The sequence below is a fragment of the Mobula birostris genome, chromosome 27 (genome assembly GCF_030028105.1).
Source record: "Mobula birostris isolate sMobBir1 chromosome 27, sMobBir1.hap1, whole genome shotgun sequence".
Lineage (NCBI taxonomy): Eukaryota > Metazoa > Chordata > Chondrichthyes > Myliobatiformes > Myliobatidae > Mobula > Mobula birostris.
This window is the reverse complement of record NC_092396.1, coordinates 6,661,719-6,683,925: the sequence shown is the minus strand read 5'-3', so window position 1 is coordinate 6,683,925 and position 22,207 is coordinate 6,661,719. Positions and strand designations below refer to the sequence as shown.

At 41.6% G+C, this 22,207-nt stretch overlaps 1 protein-coding gene across 5 annotated transcripts in view; it reads left to right on the top strand.

Annotated features, from left to right (window-relative positions):
* rerea (arginine-glutamic acid dipeptide (RE) repeats a) overlaps positions 1-22,207 on the top strand; it is a 655,730-nt gene that overhangs the window by 219,806 nt on the left and 413,717 nt on the right. For all 5 annotated transcript variants that reach the window (XM_072245215.1, XM_072245214.1, XM_072245212.1 and 2 more), the window contains one exon: positions 17,538-17,608. In XM_072245215.1, the coding sequence (XP_072101316.1) occupies positions 17,538-17,608 (71 nt within the window). The remainder of the gene's footprint in view (positions 1-17,537; positions 17,609-22,207) is intronic.

The window sequence follows — 22,207 nt, the reverse complement described above, 5'->3', positions numbered from 1 at the left end:
CTTTGAGGAATGGTATGTTTATTATTTGTATTGATCAGTAACTTGTTTAGTAAATGCGGCCGAGTTCTTTGGCTCTTTAAATGGTGATTCAATTTATGTTGTAAATTATAGTTGATTGCTGTTGTTGATATTATGTGACATAATTCAAATTCAGATTGAGTTTGATTAATTTAACAGACTTCTGCCAGTGTCTGAGAAGAATATAAAAGCAAGACACAGTACAAAATCTCCTCCACATAGTTTATGTGATCAGGGTAGGATAGTAAGTTGTATGTCTGTCACCAAGTACAACTGTAGTTTTTCATTTCTTGAAAATAAACACTTATCATTGCCAGCTTTTGCATTAAATAAATTAATTTTTTTAAAGCATCGTACTCTATATCAAATATTGATGCACTGACCTATACTTCAAAGGGCACTGTAGTATGGCTCAGAAGGTAGAATTCTACTCTCAAAGTCAGGAGGCAATGAGTTTAAGTTCCACTTAAGGGATATAGGTTACTGACTAGAATTTAGGCTGGCATTTCAGTTCAGTATTGACATACCAGATTGTTGGAATTGACATCTTTTGACTGAGTTGTTAAACTAAGGCCCCCATCTCAGGTGGATGTAGATTCAAAGAAGAACTGGGGAGTTATCCACAGCTTTTTGACCAATATTTATTTCTCAACAGAGTTCCTCAAATATATCTTTTTTATTGCCTGTGAAGGCTCATTATATGTAAATTTGCTACACTGTTTCCTACATTTAAATAGTAACTAATTTGAGAAAAGGTGCTTTGACTGTAATGTGCTTTGAGATAATCTGAAAGGGATGTGAATGGCACTGTTTTTGACTTTATCCCTTAGTTATAGAGGATAAAAGCATGTCGACACAGTAGTGGAAATCCAACTGACGGTAAAGAAGGTGAGATAAAACTTTAGATATAAATTGGACGCTGTATACTGCTTAATTAAAATATATTATCAAGACCTCAGTGAAAGCAGCATGTCAGAGCACCAACAAGAGAAAATCTGCAGCTGCTGGAAATCCAAGCCAAGCAACACCCACAAGATGCTGGAGGAATTCAGCAGGCCAGGGAGCATCCATGGAAAAAGTACAGTCAACGTTTCGGGCTGAAACCCTTCGGCAGGACTGGAGAAGAAAAGATGAAGACTAAATTTAAAAGGTGGGATGAGGGGAGAGAGAAACAAAAGGTGATAGGTGAAACTGGGAGGGGGTGGAATGATGTAAAGAGCTAGGAAGTTAATTGGTGAAAGAGAGGTGTGTCTAGAGAAAGGGGAGTCTGAGGACAGAAGGCCATGGAAGAGAAAAAGGAAGAGGAGTACCAGAGGGAGGTGATGTGCAGGCAATGAGATAAGTTAAGAGAATGGTAAAGGAGACGAGGTGGGGGGGGGGGGCGGGCGGCAGCATTACTGGGAGTTGGAGAAATGATGTTTAAGCCATCAGGTTGGAGGCTGCCCAGGCAGAATATAAGGTGTTGATCCTCCAGCCTGAGTATGGCCTCAACGCGACAGTAGAGGAGGCCATAGGTTGACATATCGTAATGGGAATGGATAGTGTAATTAAAATGGATGGTCACTGGGAGATCACACTTCTTCTGGTCGATGGAGCATAGTTGCTCAGCGAAGCGGTCTCTCAATCTATGTCTGATCTCACTGATATACAGGAGACCACACTGGGACCACTCGACTCAGTATATGACCCCAACAGACTCACTAGTGAAGTGCTACCTTACCTGGAAGGACTGTTTGGGCAAACACGAGGAAATCTGCAGATGCTGGAAATTCAAGCAACACACATAAAAAATGCTGGTGAACAGAGCAGGCCAGGTAGCATCTATAGGAAGAGATGCAGTCGACGTTTCGGGCTGAGACCCTTCGTCAGGACTACTGAAAGAAGAGATTTGAAAGTGGGAGGGGGAGATCCGAAATGATAGGAAAAGACAGGAGGGGGAGGGATGGAGCTAAGAGCTGGAAAGTTGATTGGCAAAAGGGATACGAGGCTGGAGAAGGGAGAGGATCATGGGATGGGAGCCCTAGGGAGAAAGAAAGGGGGAGGGGGGGAAACCCAGAGGATGGGCAAGGAGTTATAGTGAGAGGGACAGAGGGAGGAAAAAAGAGAAGAAAGAGGGGAAAGAGAGAAAAAAAATAAATAAGGGATGGAGTACGAAGGGGAGGTGGGGCATTAATGGAAGTGAGAGAAGTCAATGTTCAACTTCTCTAACTTCCGTAAATGCCCCACCTCCCCTTCGTACCCCATCCCTTATTTATTTATTTATTTATTTATTTATTTGTTCATTCTCTTTCCCCATTTTTTCCTCTCTTTTTTCTCCCTCTGTCCCTCTCTCTATAACTCCTTGCCCATCCTCTGGGTTTTCCCCCCTCCCCCTTTCTTTCTCCCTAGGGCTCCCATCCCATGATCCTCTCCCTTCTCCAGCCTCGTATCCCTTTTCCAATCAACTTTCCAGCTCTTAGCTCCATCCCTCCCCCTTCCATTTTCAAATCTCTTACTATCTCTTCTTTCAGTTAGTCCTGACGAAGGGTGTCGGCCCAAAACGTCAACTGTACCTCTTCCTATAGATGCTGCCAGGACTGTTTGGGGCCCTGAATGGTAGTGAGGGAAGCACTGTAGGGGCAGGTTTAGCACTTGTTCCACTTGCAAGAATAAGTACCAGGTGGGAGATCAGTGGGGAGGGGCGAATGAACAAGGGAGTTGCATAGGGAGTGATCCTTGTGGAAAGCAGAAAGTGAGGGGTGGGGGGTGGGAGGGAAAGATGTGCTTGTTGGTGAGATCCCGTTGGAGATGGTGGAAGTTCTGCAGAATTATGTGCTGGACACAGGCTGGTGGGGTGTTAGGTGAGGACAAGAGGAACCCTATCCCTGGTAGGGTGGCAGGAGGATGGGGTAAGAGCAGACGTGTGTGAAATGGAAGAGATGCAATTGAGGGCAGCATTGACCGTAGAGGAAGGGAAGCCCCTTACTTTGGAAAAGGAGGAGAACGTTTCCTTCATTTTGGAGTGAAGGGTATGCAGATATAAGTTCAGTGGTGCAGAAACAAGCTAAAACAATGGGTCTACCTGGACGAGTGGGTTTGTAGGAGGTAGAAAAAGGAAGTGCGGGGTGTGGGAACTATGAGGTTGGTGGCAGTGGATGGGAGATACCCAGAGCTAATAAGGTCAGTGATGGTATGGGAGACAATGGCCTGGTGGTCCTTAGTGGGTTCCTGTTACCCCATCCCCCACTAGGAAGGACACCAGACTCAACCAGTTACTCATACCTGCTTACCTTGACTTTGTCTACCCCCCTCCCCCAGTTCAGTCCCTTCCTACCTACATCCATGGCACTTTACTCGCTCTGGATCTTTTCAATGATTTCAAGTTCCCTGGCCCCCGTCATCTTATCTTCAGTATGGATGTCCAGTCCCTATACACCTCCATCCCTCACTAGGAAGGCCTCAAAGCTCTCTCTTTTTTTCTGGACACCAGACCCAACCAGTTCTCCTCAATCACTACTCTCCTCCATCTAGTGGAACTTGTCCTCACTCTTAATAATTTCTCCTTTGGCTCCACCCATTTCCTTCAAGCAAAAAGTGTAGCCAAGGGTACTCACATGGGTCCCAGTTATGCCTGCCTTTTTGTCAGCTATGTGGAACAGTCTATGTTCCAAACCTACTCTGGTTTGTCCCCCACATTTTTTACAATACATTGATGACTGCATTGGTGCTGCTTCCTGCAACCATGTGGAGCTCATCAACTTTATCAACTTTGCCTCCAGCTTCCACCCTGCCTCAAATTTACCTGGTCCATTTCTGACGCCTCCCTCCCCTTTCTTGATCTTACTGTCTTTATCTCTGGAGACAGCTTATCTACTGATGTCTATTATACCTGGACTATACCTCTTCCCACCCTGTTACTTGAGAGGAATCTCTCAATTCCTCTGTCTCTACTGCATCTGCTCTCAGGATGAGACTTTTCATTCCAGAACGAAGGAGATGTCTTCTTTTTTTCAAAGAAAGTGGCTTCCCTTCCTCCACCATCAACGCTGCCCTAAACCACATCTCTTCCATTTCACTCACGTTTGCTCTTACCCCAACCTCCTGCCACCCTACCAGGGATAGGGTTCCTCTTGTCCTCACTATCCCACCAGCCTCTGCGTCCAGAACATAATTCTCCAGAACTTCCGCCATCTCTGACAGGATCCCGCCACCAAGCACGTCTCTCCCTCCAACTTTCTGCTTTCCACATGGGTTGCTCCCTACACGATTCCCTTGTCTATTCATCTCTCCCCTCTGACCTCCCTCCTGGCACTTATCCTTGCAGGTGGAACAAGTGCTATACCTGCCCCTACACCACCTCCCTCGCTACCATTCAGGGCGCTAAACAGTCCTTCCAGGTGAGGCGACATTTCACCTGTGAGTCTTTTGGGGTCATATACTATGTTCAGTGCTCCCAGTGTGGCCTCCTGTATATCAGTGAGACTTAAAGTAGATTGGGAGACCGCTTTGCCGAGCACCTAGGCTCCACTCACCAGAAGAAGCAGAATCTCCCAGTGGCCACCCATTTTAATTCCACTTACCATCCCCATTATGATATGTCAATCCATGGCCGCCTCTACTGTCACGATGAGGCCACACTCAGATTGGAGGAGCAACACCTTATCTTTTGCCAGCCTCTAACCTGATGGTATGAACATTGATTTCTGGAACTTTAGGTAATGCCCCCCCCCCCCCCCCCCCCCACCACCTATCTCTTTACCTGCCCATCACCTCCCTCTGGTGCTCCTCACCCCCTTTTCTTTTTCTATTGCCTTTTGTTCTTTTCTATCAGACGCCCCTTCTCCAGCTACGCATCTCTTTTACCAATCAACTTCCCTGCTCCCCCCTCCTGGTTTCACCAATCACCTTGTGTTTCTCTCTCTCCTCCCCCACCTTTTAAGTCTACTTCTCGTCTTTCTTTTCCCCCAGTCCTGCCAAAGGGTGTCAGTCCGAAACATCGTCTGTACTTTTTTTCCAAAGATGCTGCGTCACCTGCTGTGTTCCTCCAGCATTTTGTGTGTGTTGTCGGAGCACCATCCAGACTATGCTGTGTTCTTGTCACTGCCATCTGGAAACCTTGGGTCCCACACCACCAAGTTCAGGAACAGTTGTTATTCTTCAAGCATCATGCTCCTGAACCTTTACTCACCTCAACTCTGTACTGATTCCACAACCTATGGACTCTACAAGGCTTGTTTTCAGTATTATTTATTTATCTATTTTTGTATTTACACAGTTTGTCTTTTGCACATTAATGGTTTGTCAGTCTTTGTGTTTTTCATCAATTCTGTTGTATTCCTTTGTTCTGCTGTGAATTCCTGCAAGAATCATGGACCCATACCATTAACTGAGGTGTCAGTGGACCCCATGTTGGGAACCCCTACTCTAGAGTAACTTACATAAATTGCTGGAGGAACTCAGCAGGTCAGGCATCATCTCTGGAGAGGAATAAGTTGACAACGTTTTGGGCTGAGACCCTTAATCATCTTGACTTGAAATGGTGTATGTTATAATTAATTCATTATATTATACTAATTAATTTATTTGTATATGTTGAACTATGAATCTGAAAATCAATCTGTGTAAAGATGTCATTTTTTCTGCTCGCCCATTACCAAAGCTTACCATTTTCACAGTACAAAATTATGTTTTCACTTGGTGTTTTTAAGGTGTTATTTCCTAAGAATTAGCTTTTTATTGTTCTACCCCTGAATGATTAGTTGTCAATTTACATAAACTTCTCTGATTTCTGAAAGGGAAACCACGTTGGACTAATTTCGAGTTCCCTCAGGTTTATGATTTTCAGAAGTATTTTGATAAAATCCTGTATAGGTTAGTTGAGATTAGAGCACAGGATATTGCATCTTGGTTAATGGAAAATAAAGAGTAAGAATAAGCATATTCCTCTTGGTCAGTGGGAATCTGAGCAATTATGAGGAAGAAAAGAAGAATACTGAGAAAAAAAAATGGAAGTAGGATTACTGAATGTTGTTAAATGATGCAAGATTAGGAAAGGTTGGAACTTAATATTTCTGAAATCACATGTTATTTCTAAAATGGTGGAACCCAATATTGAATTCAAAATTTAATGCACTCTTCCTTAAGACTATTTTCAATTTTATTGAGACAGTATAGGAGGTTGAGGATAAATTGTGAGTGTGATGGAGAATGTAAATTGGCTGGAAACTTGGTGTCATGTTTGTACACTAAACTGTTATTCTACAAAGCAGTCACCTAATCTGTAATTGGTCTGCTTAACGTGGGAGAGAATTTCTCCTCCACTCTTTGTTGCTGTAATGAATCATTCTTTAAGGACGTTGTGAGGCAGTTTATGATAAATCATGGATTTTCTGGGCTTGGCGGCTTCATTGCTTATGGAATGTCAACTTTTCACTCTAGTTCCTGACATTTAGTAGTGACAGTTAACGCTTTTGGATGACAGCAATTGTAATTCTATTTTTGCAGTGACGTTTGTAGAGTAAACCATCAACTTTCCTTGAGGCATTCTGTCAGATCAGTACAAGACGAGTTTTGTATTATTTGTTTCTTTGCAAAAGACAAAATGTGTGAATCTAATTTATCCACTTCTCCTGAGGTCTAGTATTACCCATGGGTTTAAGGCTTGAAGAACATTTCATGCTCTGTTTTTTCAGCATTGGAAAAGCAGATTAAACTGCTACCCTTTGGTGAACCAAGCTTGTAGGATCTAAACTCCTGTCATTAATCTAAATTCTTCATCCATACTGTGAAGGATCAGGTGATGCAAGAATAGTATCCAGATTTTTAGTGGAATGATTGTAGTGTTCTGGGTCTTGGAAATGACCTGTTTTACTTTTCAAAGGCATTTATTTATTGCTATTTTTCTTCTTCTTCTTCAGCCCATCACCCTTACTAGGGCATAGGCTGCCGGTAGCAGATTGCTAGAGTCCTCAGTCCTGGGCCAAAGGTTGATTGGCCCTTTGGCTTCTGCTTTCACCATGCGACTTCATATGACTTCTGGGCAATGATCCTTCCTCTCTCAGTATGAGGTCTTTAGAGCTTTGGTTAGCGTTTTTGTAGTTCTGGGTTTTTACAGGATGTAGTTGCTTGTCCCATGTCCAACCCTACTCCTTTCGTGGTCGTGCTTCTGACCATCCATGGTGGAGATTTTTATTACTATAGTTTCTTCAAAAAATATTTATATTTGTAAGTTTTTATCTTTATTTGATTTCACACTGTAAAAGCTATGTTGAACAGAAGGTTTTATTATAGTAGAAACAAAGAAGGGATTAATCTATTTTTATTATTTCTGGAAAATGTGTGACTCTCTTCCTTATTAGTTTTGATTGCATCAATAATGTGTCTGGTGTAAGAAGCAGGCAGCATTAAATTGTCCTAATTTGCACTTTTAAGGTAAAAATTTTCCTTGCAGAAAAGTAACAATTCGGTGAAATTTCAATAACCACCATCACTGTGCTGGCCTCTAACATCTGTTAGGTTGAATTATATTTGATCATGTGAACGATAGATCACCAAAATGTGATTTATTCAGATTAAGTACATACTTGTCACCATATACAAATCTGAGATTCATCATCTTGTGGGCAAACTCAGTAAATCCATAGAATAGGAACTATAACAGGATCAATGAAAGATCAGTCAGAGTGCAGAAGACAACAAACTGTGGAAATGTGAATATAAATTAATAGCAATAAATAATGAGAACATAAAATAACAAGATAAAGAATCTTTAAAGTGAGATCATTGGTTGTGGGAACATCTCAATGGGTAAGCAAGTGAGTATAGTTATCCCCCTTTGTTCAAAAGCCTGATGGTTGAGCAGTAATAACTGTTCTTCAACCTGATGGTGTGGGCCCTGAGGCTCTTGTACTTTCTTCCTGATAGCAGCAACAAGAAGAGGACATGGGCTGGATGGTGAGGATCTTTGATGATGGATGCTGCTTTCCTATGACAGTGTTTCATGTAGATGTACTCAGCGGTTGGGAAGGCTTTACTCGTAATGTACTGGGCCAAATCCAGTACTTTTAGTAGTATTTTCCGTTCAAAGACATCGGTGTTTCTATACCAGGCTGTGATGCAGCCCATCAGTATACTCCCCACTACACACCTATGGAAATTTGCCAACATTTTAGATGTCATGCCAAATCTCTGCAAGCTCCTGAGGAAGTAGCAGTGCTGCCATGCTTTCATCGCAATTGCATTTATGTGCTGGGTGTGCAGTCTAACAGAGAGTGATCATCTTAGACACTTTTCTTGTGATCATAAGAAACTGTTGGATATTGGTGGTGTGGAATGCTGCAAGTCCAAATCATTGATTTATTGGTAAATGACGGGGGAGCTGTGTGGCCTTGGTTGTAGCAAGGACTAGGTCTTAAACTGCAGTGTAACCTGTTTACAGCTGCCCAGGAGAGCCGGAGGTGTTGGAGTCAGTGTGCTCCACTGGAGTGCTGGAGGCGTTGTGGTACGGCCTCCATGCTGGTGTCAGTGCTGCACACTCCCCCCCTCTTGGCAGAATACAGTCTGTATGACTGTATTTCACTGCTATCTTATGTGTTTGCTGTCTTATATGTGCCTTCTGTTGTGTATGATCGTTGGCACTTTGTTTTAAACCTTGACCCTGGATTAATACTGTTTTGTTTGGCTATGTTGCAAGTGTCACCATATGTTCTAGCGCCAGCATAGCATGCCCACATTGCTCAACAGAACAACACAACAAGCAATAAAACAGCAACAGCAAAGCAAGCCCCCTTCCTCCCTCCCACCCACTCGCACACAGTCCTCCAACCCCAGGCCTCCAGCCTTTGGCCATTGGACTTCGACTTCGGACATCCAATCAACCTTCGGGGTTTGATCTTCCTTATCAATGTTTGGACTAGCTGATAAAGCAACTCCAAGATATAGTTTAGGGATTTTACATTATGTCATCCAGATATATTAAGATAAACCAGATATGTTAAGTTTAAAATGAATTTCTACTTTTCATTGCAAATGTAAGGAAAAATACATGTTCTGATTTTACTGATTTACCTGTAAACAACAGATGTCTTACAAATTTCTGGTTCAGATCCATGAGATTAAACTTGCCCTGTAACTGTATTACATCTGATCTGAGGCCCGATGCTGTCTGTCAGTCTCATGAGTAGTGGGTAGGCCAGAGGAAGCCCTGTCCACGAAACTTTGGCACAGATGACATCGATATCCACAGCTTTGTCATCAGTCAAGGCAGTGAAATTCAGAAGCATGCAAAATTGTTCAATGAAAAGCATTAACATTTTTTAAATGCCTCAGAATAAATGCTCAGCTGTTGGTCTTAATGATGGAGTGTACTAATAAATTCAGTGACTGCCAGGTTCAGGACTGTCACATTCCAGTAGGCACATATCAAAGTTCTAAACTTTCTGCCAGTCATGAGGGTAAACAAAGACAGTTTTAGAGCTGTTGGCAGTGGCCGACATGATTCAGGTTGATAGATTTTTCTCAATTTAAAAGATAAAAAACTCTGGTAGGTTTGAATAAGGATTTTGCTTGAGAGAATTTGACAAGTGCTAACAATGATTAAACTCAGATTTTACCCAGTGTTATTAAACATTACACATTTCTTTGACCTGAATCATTTACTTGTGGTTAAGAAGACCGAGCCAGGACATTTTTGTTAATGAGAATCGAGCTTCCTTCACAAAGACATGATCAATAAATATTGTAGGTATGCCATATACCTCTTGATAGGCACTTATGATCTGACTTTTAAGCCAACTCTTGAACTGATAGATTTAACTTATAAATTTAAAAAAAATAGAGTTCCTATAAATAATATCTATAATTACTTGTATCATTTCTAAAATTTAGGTTCACCTGCTGGTATTTTTAGCCTTAAGCTTATTTGCTTTTATCAAGGTACAATTATTTTTAAAATATTAGAAATGCAGGGGAACAATTACGAAAGAAATCAGGAGGGTTAAAAGAAGACATTAATAAGTTGCTCTAGCAGTCAAGGTGAAGGAGAATCCTAAGGGCTTCTACAGGTATGTTAAGAGCAAAAGGACAAAAGTGGTCCTCTGGAAGATCAGATTGGAGCCTAAGGAGATGCGGGGGGGGGGGGCGGATCTTAAATGGATTTTTTTTGCATCTGTATGTATTTGGGAGCCGGACACAGTGTATATAGAGGTGAGGGAAAGCAACAGCGAGGGCATGGCCCCTACAGATTACAGAGGAGGAGGTGTTTGCTGTCTTGAGGCAAATTAGTGTGGACAGATCCCCAGGACCTGACAAATAGGTTCCCTGTGGGAGGGAAGTGCAGAAATTGCAAGGGCCTTAGCAGAGATATTTAAATCATCCTTAGCAACAAGTGATGTACCGGAGGATTGGAGGGCAGCTAATGTTGTTCCGCTGTTTAAGAAAGTCTCTAAGAATAAACCAGAAAATTATAGGCTGGTAAGCCTAACATCAGTAGTGGGGAAAGTATTCTAAGGGACTGGATATATGGGTATTTTGATAGACGGTATGGCTTTGTTCTTGGTAGGTCATATCTTACCAATCTTATAGAGTTTTTCAAAGAAGTTGCCAGGGAAGTTGATGAAGGCAAGTCAGTGGATTTTGTCTACATGGACTTCAGCAAGGCATTTGACAAGGTCCCGTATGGGAGGTTGGTTTAGAAGGTTGAGTCACTTGGTAGTAAATTGGATTAGACATTGGCTCTGTGGGAGAACCCAGAGAGTGGTAGCAGATTATTACCTTTTGGACTAGAAGCCTGTGACTAGTGGAGTGCTGCAGGATCCGTTGTTGTTTGTCATCTATATCAACGATCTGGATGATAATGTGGTTAACTGGATCTGCAGATTTGCAGATGACACCAAGATTCAGGGTGTAATGAACAGTGAGGAAGACTATCAAAGCTTGCTGCGTGATCTAGAGCAGCTGGAAAAATGGGCTGAAAAATGTCAGATAGAATTTGATGCAGACAAGTGTGAGGTGTTGCAATTTGTGAGGACCAATCAGAGAACATCTTACACAGTAAGTGGTAGGGCACTGAGGAGTGCAGTAGAACGAAAGGATCTGGGAATGCAGGTCCATAATTCACTAAAAGTGACGTCACAGGTAGATAGGGTCATAAAGAAAACTTTTGGCACATTGGCCTTCATCGATTAAAGTACTAAGGGCAGAAGTTGGGATGTTATGTTGAAGTTGTATAAGATGTTGGTGAGATTTAATTTGGAGTATTGTGTGAAGTTTTGGTGATCTACCTACAGGAAGGATATAAATAAGATTGAAAAAGTTCAGAGAACATTTACAAGGATGTTTCTGGGACTGGAGGGCCTGAGCTATAAGGAAAGATTGAATAGGTTAGAACTTTATTCCCTAGAATATAGAAGACTGAGGGGTGATTTGATAGAGGAATACAAAAATTATGAGGGGTACAGATATGGTAAATGCAAGCAGGCTTTTTCCTCTGGGGTTGGGTGAGACTACAACTAGACGTCATGGGTTAAGGGTGAAAGGTGAAATGTTTAAGAGAAACATGAGGGGAAAATACTTCACTGAGAGTGTGGAACAAGCTGTCAGCTCAAGTGGTGTATGCAGTTTTGATTTCAACATTTAGGAGAAGTTTAGATGGGTACATGGATGGTAGAGGTATGGAGAGCTATGGCCTGGGTGCAGGGCAATGGTACTAAGCAGTTTAAATGGTTCAGCATGGCCTAGATATGCCAAAGGGTCTGTAGTTTTCTATGACTCTATGATTCAATACATGGATCACTTTTCTTTAAAATAATAATCTCTTAATTACAATTGATGATTATTACAGAGAGATTAAAGATTAGCTTTCTGTCACATGTACATTGAAATATCGAAATAGGCAGTGAAATATATAAATATGACAAGTTCTGCAGATGTTGGAAATCCAAAGCAACACACACAAAATGCTGGAAGAACTCAGCTGGTCAGGCAGCAGCTATGGAAATGAATAAATAGTTGACATTTTGGGCCATGACTCTTCTTTAGGACTGAAAAGGAAGGGGGAAGATGCCAAAATAAAAAGTTGGGGGAGAGAGGAAGCAGGGTAGCTAAAAGGTGATAGATAAGAGAAGCCAGGTGGGTTGGAAAGATAAAGGACTGGAGAAGAAGAAATCTGTTGGGAGAGGAGAGTGGACCACAGGAGAAAGGGATGAAGGGTCTCGGCCTGAAACGACTATTTACTCTTTTCCATTGATGCTGCCTGACCTGCTGAGTTCCTCAAGCATTTTGTGTGTTGCTTGGGATTTCCAGCATCTGCAGATTTTCTCTTACAGGTTTCCGCCACCATCCGAAGGTAGAGTGTTCCTATGAAACGTTTCATAAGCTGAAATGTCGTAAAGCGAAGAAGCAATTACCATTTATTTATATGGGAAAATTTTGTGAGCGTTTGCAGACCCAAAAATAACCTACCAAATCATGCCAAATAACACATAAAACCTAAAACAACAGTAACATACAGTAAAAGCAGGAATGATATGATAAATACACAGCCTATATAAAGTAGAAATACTTTTCCACAATCATTACTGCACTGTTCTCCGTAGCGAAAATCTCACACAAGTGCCGTAGACAGAAAATCTCACGCAAGCGCTGTTGGCAAAAACACGGCGCAAGTGCTTTCCAGTAACCTTTAAGGCCCTGAATGGTGGATCGGTCCCTACACAACTCCCTTGTCCATTCGTTCCCCCCATCCCTCCCCACTGATCTCCCTCCTGGCACTTATCCGTGTAAGCGGAACAAGTGCTACATATGCCCTTACACTTCCTCCCTTACCACCATTCAGGGCCCCAAACAGTCCTTCACCTGTGAGTCGACTGGGGTGATATACCATGTCCGGTGCTCCCGATGTGGCCTTTTATATATTGGCGAGACCCGACGCAGACTGGGAGACCGCTTTGCTGAACATCTACGCTCTGTCCGCCAGAGAAAGCAGGATCTCCCAGTGGCCACACATTTTAATTCCACATCCCATTCCCATTCTGACATGTCTATCCACGGCCTCCTCTACTGTAAAGATGAAGCCACACTCAGGTTGGAGGAAGAACACCTTATATTCCGTCTGGGTAGCCTCCAACCTGATGGCATGAACATCGACTTCTCTAACTTCCGCTAAGGCCCCACCTCCCCCTCGTACCCCATCTGTTATTTATTTTTATACACACATTCTTTCTCTCACTCTCCTTTTTCTCCCTCTGTCCCTCTGAATATACCTCTTGCCCATCCTCTGGTCCCCCCCCCCCTTGTCTTTCTTCCCGGACCTCCTGTCCCATGATCCTCTCGTATCCCCTTTTGCCTATCACCTGTCCAGCTCTTGGCTCTATCCCTCCCCCTCCTGTCTTCTCCTATCATTTTGGATCTCCCCCTCCCCTCCCACTTTCAAATCCCTTACTCACTCTTCCTTCAGTTGGTCCTGACGAAGGGTCTCGGCCTGAAACGTCGACTGCACCTCTTCCTACAGATGCTGCCTGGCCTACTGCGTTCACCAGCAACTTTGATGTGTGTTACCAAAATGTGATTTGCTGCCTTACCCATCTTCATCCTTTTGGAAACTTGCTATCATTAGATAAATACTGAGGCCCTCTAAAGGGTAGTTGTCTCTGTGTAGGGAAATTTTATCTCCAGTGAAGGCAGCGAAGGTATTGTGCTTATTCTTCTCTTTTTCTTGGGATGTGATTAGGTATGCAGATCAGTAGAAAAGAGCAACAACACTTAGTTTCTTCACTTACTTTAACAGTTATTTTTCAAAATATGATGGATTGTTCGCTTTCTTATCATGTAAGTAGATATATCAGGCTTAGTAGTGTAGTACTTCCACCACACTGAGTGCTAGGTTGAGCTGGAATTGGGCAGGAGCCAAAAGTCTCATGCCTCTCTGTGAGCTTGATGCACCAACATATAAGGCATTGCCTGCATCAAGTCAGTGGAGGGTACCTGCTGAAGAAAACGCATTGAGATTCCTTTCTTTCAGTAGTGTGGTGATGAGTTAGCTTTGGCAGTCTGATGGTGAAGAAGATTGCTGGCATGGAAATGGACAAGCTGCTCTGCCAATCTGGCTGTCTTACTGACTTGATAAAAGCTGAGCATAACTAATGCTCAGTCAATGGGTTGGACATTCCATTCCATTAACTTTGGTAGCTGTGGTAATCAAATGAACTGCTGTGTTCAGGTGATTAAGCTACCTGAATGTTGTGTTGCACCAAACTGTAGTGAGTATTCTATTAATATTCCTGATGTGAGCATTATAAATGATCAAAACTTTAAATGTTGTCATGAAGTACCCAGCTTGCGTCTTATCTGTAGTGATAGACAGTATCTCAGACAATACACTATTATTTATTACTTATTTAATATTACTCTTTTTTAGTGTATTTGCACAGATGTTGTCTTTTGCACACTGGTTACCTATCTTTGTGTGTAATTTTTCAATGGTTCTATTGTGTTGCTTTGTATCTACTGTGAATGCTTACAATAAAATGAATCTCAGTAGTATTGGTGACATGTACGTACTTTGATAATAAATTTACTTTGAATTTTGAACTATATCTGATCATAATAAGGTGTAACCTTGATACCACTTTAACAAAAGCGATGACACTGTTGAAGACTAAGGGGAGTGCTTCTAATGAGGATGGCCATTGTTACTTTCATGGAATAAGTGTTACTTGTCACTTTTACAGCTCTGAGTTGTTTAATTTTCAGAGGACATGCATATAAAAATTGTCACTAGAAACAAGTGAATGGGCCTTATGACAAGAAAGGTTATGGATTAATCTATTGAAAATCATTGGTTAATTGCATAAATTAGCTGCAAGGTTTCTTGTATTACAACAATGACTAAAATATAGACTTGGTGTGAAGTATTCTGAGATGTTCTGAAATTGTGGAAGGTGCAATGCAAATAGAAATAATTTATCAAACTACCTCGGCCCTCACACCAACCCTATCATTGGCAAATTACCTTTCTTGAAGCATAGTGTCAAAAAATAACAAAAGCCTCTGCTATGAATTGTGGTTAGATATTCTGGTTTGTCTTTCTCAATTTTGAATGACTTTGCATTTCTCTTGAATTCCATTTGACACAATTTCCAAATTGCTAAATGTTCTAACTTCCTGTTTTCAGCTGTATGTACAACCATGATTGTACAAATCTTAATAGGCTCCAAAATATTCAATATATCTGATGTAAAGCTGATTCTGTAGGTGCTGCTTGTCACTTCCCACTGTCTAAGAGAATATTGGCATATCCCTATCGTTATTATCCTTGTTCAAAAGTATCCATCAAATTTATTCTTTCCATGAATGAAGTTTTTTATAGTTCAAAAAACACAATCTGAAGAACCTTGCAGGTTATTGACATGGACTATTACATTCATATGAGCCTCTTGGGGCAAATAAGTAGGATTTTCTTTTAAAATTCTCAGTTCTGCTGATGCATGAGATAATCCACAATGCATGCAATGAAACAGCAAGAACTTAGAATTCATAAACACATGTCAGTGTAAAGAGGAAAACTTGGGTGGTGTAGGTGATCACTAGGTTGCCGTACATCTTCCCAAAATACTGAAGAATCCTATCCTGATTAGTAGAGCCCAAATTCAAAGAAGTAGGAACATTTTGAGAGAGAACTATTTATTCATTTGCAGGGCAGTTTTGGGGAATTTGGCAGTTTCCTTTATGATGGTCTGCTCCTTTCTGAACCTAACAACTGTGCATTGTGAAATAAACTTTTATTTTCAACATACATTTTCTTGGATAAAACTGCACCACACAAAACCACACATAAGTGGTCACAGATCACAAATAAACAAAAGAAGTAAAAATAGAATTGGTGTCTCTTCCATTTGCCTTGTCATTCAGTACAGTGGAATTTTTTTCTTGTGCTAACCTCATTTTCCTTGATTCTCTGAATGTCTAAAAATCCATCTCTATTGTGTACAACTGTGTACATTGTGTTCAAAGGCCTGAGCCTTTGTAGCCCTCTTCAAAAGTTCACATACATATGAGTAAATGAATCTTTTCTTTCGTCAGTCCTAAATGTTTCCTCTTGCTTTGAGACCATGTGCTTGTCTTGCCAGCCAGGGAAACTTTGTTAAAAACTAATAGAGATACAGCATGGTAACAGGCCTTTTCGAACCAATAAGCCCATGCTGCCCAATTAACCTACCAACAAATATTCCAGCTGCCACTGTAGAATGTGGGGGGAAACCCACACAGTCACAGGGAGAACATACAAACTCCTTGCAGGCAGCAGTGGAAGTTGAGCCTGGGTTGCTGTTGCTGTAATAGTGTTATGCTAACGGCTATACTACTGTGCCACCACCACAGCTTCCACAGCTACCTTGTCAAGCACTAAGATTTTTGTCTGTTTGGTGAATATTATTCTTAAATCAAAGCATTTGTATTCTCTTCTCGAAGGATAATTCCCCGGCCCACAGGGTCCATCATGTTGTCAATCCTGAGGTTACTCTCCATCTATTGCAGGTACATCCTTTCTTTGGCAGGAAGACCAGACTTGTTCTTTGTACTTCAGATGTGGTTTCATCAGGGCATTGTATCATTGTAGTAAGATATCTTTGTACTTAATTTAAATACCCGTGTAATAAAGGCCAGCATACTGTTTTCCTTGCTCATTACTTGCTGTGCCAGCATGTTAACAATCAGTGATACATGTATAATGATACTAGGTCTCCCACCTACTTAAAAAAATGCCCTTTTCTTTTTTGAGGACAAGTTCACACTTTTTGCACATTATATTCCATTTGCCATGTAGCCTGTTTATATTCCATTAAAATTCGTCTGCTTACTCATTACAATCCTCCCTGCCACCCAGCTTTGTATCATCTGCAGATTTGGATATCGTTGTCCCCTTTATCCACATCATTTATATAAACTGTCATTAGCTGGGACCCAGCACTTGCTTCTCAAGCAGCCTCCAAACATGTAACTAACTACTCTGTTGTCAATCCACACTAGAAAACTAACTACTCTGTTGTCAATCCACACCAGAATGCTACCCTAGTTTTGTTTAATCACCTCTTGTGGCACCATATCCAATGTCACTTGAAGGTCCAGATGCATTCTATGTGCTTGTCAAGCATTATATATTCTGCTCATAAAACTTCAACAAATATGTCTAATCTGATTTCCTTTTCATAAATCCTTATTGACTCTGTCCAAATCAATTGTTATTTTTGAAATGCTCTGTTTCCATTTCCTGAATAACAGCTTATAGCATTTTCTGTACTGCTGGTGTCAGGTTAACAGGTCAGGGTTTTTCTTCTCTCTCCCTCTTGCCGCCAAAAAGAGGTGAGATTTGCACAGTTAGTAATATTTATATAATCTTTCTCCAAGTGCCTGCAAGTTAACTGGATTGGAAAACAAAAAATGCTGTTCTGTAAAAGGTCCTAGTCGTATTAAACATGAAATACATAATGGTTCTCTTTGTCCCTGGAAGTAGTGTATTCATTGCTTCATTTTCCTTCTCTCATTAGATTGTGTTTACATAGAGAGCCGTCGCCCTAACACACCGTATTTCATCTGCAGCATTCAAGAATTCAAACTGGTGAGTGTCATATTCATTTATGCATGATAAAGCCTTTCCTTTTCTTTTAGACTCATGAGACAATTTAATGTGATTGATTTGTTCAAATACATTACATTCTTATGCTGCAAAACCTACCTTGTTTGCCTAGCTGGATTTAAGATCGTAGGCTGCTCTGTTTGCGTGCTGAATGTGCTACCTACAAATCTTTTACACTTGAGGCAAATCAAGTTTGAACACAAGTTGGAAAGTGGTTGGGGTATGGATTGTTCAAGGCTGGTTATGCATTCTTCCAGTGTTAACGTTTGATTGCCAGCAAGGTGAAGATCTGTAAACAAACAAAATCCATAACATACTGGAGCAGAATTAGTCCATTTGGCTAATCGAATCTGCTCCATCATTCCATCAATGCTGATTTATTATCCTTTCAACCCCATTCTCCTGCTTTCTCCCCATAACCTTAGGTAGTCTTACTAATTAAGAATCTCCCAACCTCTGCTTTAAATGCCCAGTGACTCAGCGATCTGTGGCAGTGATTCTACGTATTCATCACCCTCTGGCTAAAGAAATTCCTCTGTATCTCTGTTCTAAATTGTACCGTATAGCCTACATTATAATAAGGGACTACTTTATGTCTTAGTAACATGTCGTTGCATGTGCTATTAGGTGCGTATTGATCTGTATGTGTCAAGTTCGGACTCTACCAGTAAAGAACCATGAAACTTAGTTTCCGTCTCCAGCATTTTTATTAATAGCGTAGTTGTGTAAACAGGCCACATACACAACAAGTTGGTGACGAGCATTATGAACCTACATTTTATTGGAACGCTGTGTTTTAGTTGATAACGACACTTGGAGGAAAAGAGAGAGAAGGGAGATGAAAAGGAGCGACACGCATCTAGATGGCGTGTGCTCGTGGCGCTAGCAAAAAGGACCTGTGAGTCAAGTGGAATGTGCAGTGACTGCAAGGAGCTAGCTAAAAAGAAAACAAGGAAAATTGGGACTAAATTAACATAACAAAGATGGCGATGATTGGAACCATTACATTATTTGACAGTAGCATTGAAAACTGGGTAACTTAGGCTACGTCCACACTAGACCGGATAAATCCAGAACCGAAGCCTTTTCTCTTCGCCTTGACCCTCCGTCCACACTGAAACAGTGTTTTCCTCCTCCGAAAACAGAGCTTTTCAAAACGCTGGTTGGGCAGTGTAGTGTGTATGGGTAACCGGAGCTTTTTAAAAACACTGTCATGACGTGCCGGAACAGATAGTGGCAGCAGCGCAGCATTTCATTGTTTTCTTGAACGCAACCTCCAACACCACAACAACAATATCTGACCATAGATGTGTAACAGCCTAGTGTAACATTGTATGGAAATACAAGATAACACTGATGCAGACATGTTTTATACATTTAACAAGGTGCTTTATTAATGTATTGCTTGTGCAAACATTCAATAGATGCAATTGTCACTACTTTCAAAATGTCATTTTTAAGTAGTAGCTTATGTTTGGCATTATGAACCTACATGTAGGTTCATAATGAAAATGTTAAGGCCAAAAAAGGAAAATTGTAAGTTTCACTTTTACTCAGGTAAAAATAAAATCACTTTTGCCCAGTAACTCGTTTTATTGCACATGTTAAATACAGCAAAATAATACACAAAGACATGGAAAAAGTAAAGGCAAACAAATGAGGTAACAGCAAATTTCAGTTTTGCCCAGTAACAAGCCTTATTGCATTTAGTTGTAGTTGTCGTCTCTTTTGTCGGTGAAGAGACTGTGGCTGTAGGAAATCTTTCCAAGGTGACCCCTCTGTGGGAGTGGGTGTTGGTGGGGCCATCCGGGGGTCTGTGTGTCCGTATGTGTAGCTATTGTAGTGGCTATGAGGCTGGTATTGTGGCGGTGAAGAGTACTGGGGGTGGAGGCAGCATATTCCTCATCATTGCAAATCCCTCTACAGCAGTTAGTCAGTTTTTCAATGTTCTTCGTCAGCCGGGTCATACTGTCCATGAACTCTCTGGCAGTTGCCTCCATACGCTCCAGTATTTGTTTTTTTAGTTTTAAGTCCTCCTGCGTGAGAGCCAACAACTGTCCATTGTTTGGCACTTTCCTTTTAAGCTTTTCGAGTCTGTAACTGGACAAACGTGCACCAAGTATACCATTTCCTCTTCGCTTGTTTTCTGTAGATGTGTCCCACACATGCTCAGTAGGAGGAGATTCGCCCAAATACCAGTTTTAATGTGGACGGAGGTTACGCAAAACCGGCGTTTTCAAAATTATCCGTTCTAGTGTGGACGTAGCCTTACATTGAAAGAGCGGAGTTATATTGTGGTGCTAACGGTGTTAATGATGAAAAGAAAGCCAGTGTCTTACTCCATGTTATGGGAGCAAAAACATACAGGCTGCTACGGAGCTTGTTAACCCCTGAAAAGCCAGCTGACAAAACGTTCAAGCAAATAGTAGACACTCTCCAACAGCATTTAAACCCCAAACCACTGGTCATTGCTGAAAGATTTAAATTTCACAAATGGAATCAGAGCACAAATAGAAGCATTTCTGAATATTGTATTGAATTGCGCAAATTATCAGAACATTGTCAATTTGGAGCTGGTCTATTGGACACATTGAGGGACAGGTTAGTGTGTGGCATGCACTGTGAAACCACACAGAAGAAGCTCCTGTGTGAAAAAGACCTACATCAAAGAAGGTGCTGAACATTGAAATATCATTGGAAATAGCAGCACAGGGTGCTTCAGAGATACAACAAAAATCTCTGGAATATGCTACAAATAAAATGTCACTGAACAGAAATGAAGGAAAGAGATGTTACCATTGTGGGAATATGTCACATGGCCCTGACAACTGTTAGTTTAAAGACAAAGATTGCAGAAACTGTGACAAACAGAGCCACATTGGCAGAGTATGCAAAGCTAGTAAACAGCAGAAAAAGGACAAAATACAGAGAAACAAGAAACCCCAGAAAGGAAAATACAACAATGTACACAAAATGAAAGAAAGTAGTTCTGGTGGAAATGACTCAGACAAAAGTGAATTGTCTTGTCTGCAACTTCACGGTGTGAAGGAGACAGATAATCGCAGAGTAATATGGATCACTCCATAAGTGGCAGGCGTGAGACTGAAAATGGAGTTGGACACAGGCTCAGCTTTAACAGTGATCTCTGTACATGACTACAAACGACTGTTTTCTCACATACCCCTGAAACGAACTAAACTACTGCTAAAGACTTGCACAGGACAAAGAGTGTGTCCCAAAGGTAAATTTAAAGTTACAGTGCCCTACAGAAACAAAACACAGCAGCTGAACCTCTATGTACTGAAAAATGGAGGACCACCGTTGCTGGGATGTGAATGGCTCAGGAAAATCCAGTTGGATTGGCACAACATCAAGGCACTAGTTGTGTCAGCAAAGGAGGACAGCAAGGCTACATCTGAGAGACTGTCACAAATACTTGCTGGCTCTGAGGAAGTGTTCATGAAAGGAATAGGAACACTTCAGGGCATGAAGGCAAAGATTGAGGAAAATGCATGTCCAAAATTTCACAAAGCCAGACCAGTGCCATATGCAATCTGTCCTACAGTAGAGGCTGAGCTGAAAAATCTGGAGCAGACTGGAGTCCTGTCAAAGGTGGATTGGAGTGAATAGGCCACACCTGTTGTTCCAGTAATGAAGAAAACCTCCAGCACAAAACCAGGAAAACCAAGCAAGGTGCTCATATGTGGAGAATTTAAAGTGACTATTAACCCAGTTCTCTGCACAGTACAGTATCCTCTACCTCGTATTGAGGACATCTTTGCTTCCCTGTCAGGAGGGGAGCATTTCACAAAAATCGATTTGGCCCAGGCTTATCTCCAAATGGAAATCGATGATGCATCCAAGAAATACCTGATAATAAATACACACAAAGGACCTTACCAGTACAACAGGTTGGTGTTTGGGATAGCATCAGCTCCTGCAATCTGGCAAAGGGCAATGGGCCAGGTCCTGTAGGGGATTCCAGGGACTCAGTGTTACCTGGATGAAATAATTGTCACCGGCAAAGATGACGACGAACATCTTTCTAACTTTGAACAAGTGCTCACCAGCTTACAAGAATATGGGCTCAGAGCTAATCGATAGAAATGTGAGTTTTTCAAAAAGGAAATCTCATACTGTGGGCATGTGATCAACAAGGATGGCTTATCCATGTCTCAAGACAAGGTAGAAGTGGTGCTTACGGCACCACCACCTGAAAATGTGTCTCAGCTGAGAGCATATCTTGGACTAGTGAACTATTACCACAAGTTCTTGCCTAATCTATCCACAGTCCTACACCCACTAAATGCACTTTGCAGACAGGGACACAATGGAAGTTGACTGAGAGCTGGAGAGAGCGTTTCCAGAAACTAAAAGACTCATAACTTCAGAAGGGATGTTCACACACTTTGACCCCTCCTTACCAATCCAACTGGCTTGTGATGCCTCACCCCATGGGATAGGAGCTGCTTTATCGCACAAGTTTCCGGATGGCTCAGAAAGACCAATAGCCTTTGCCTCAAGAACGCTAACTTCAGCTGAATGCAACTACGCACAGATTGACAGAGAGGGCCTAAGCCT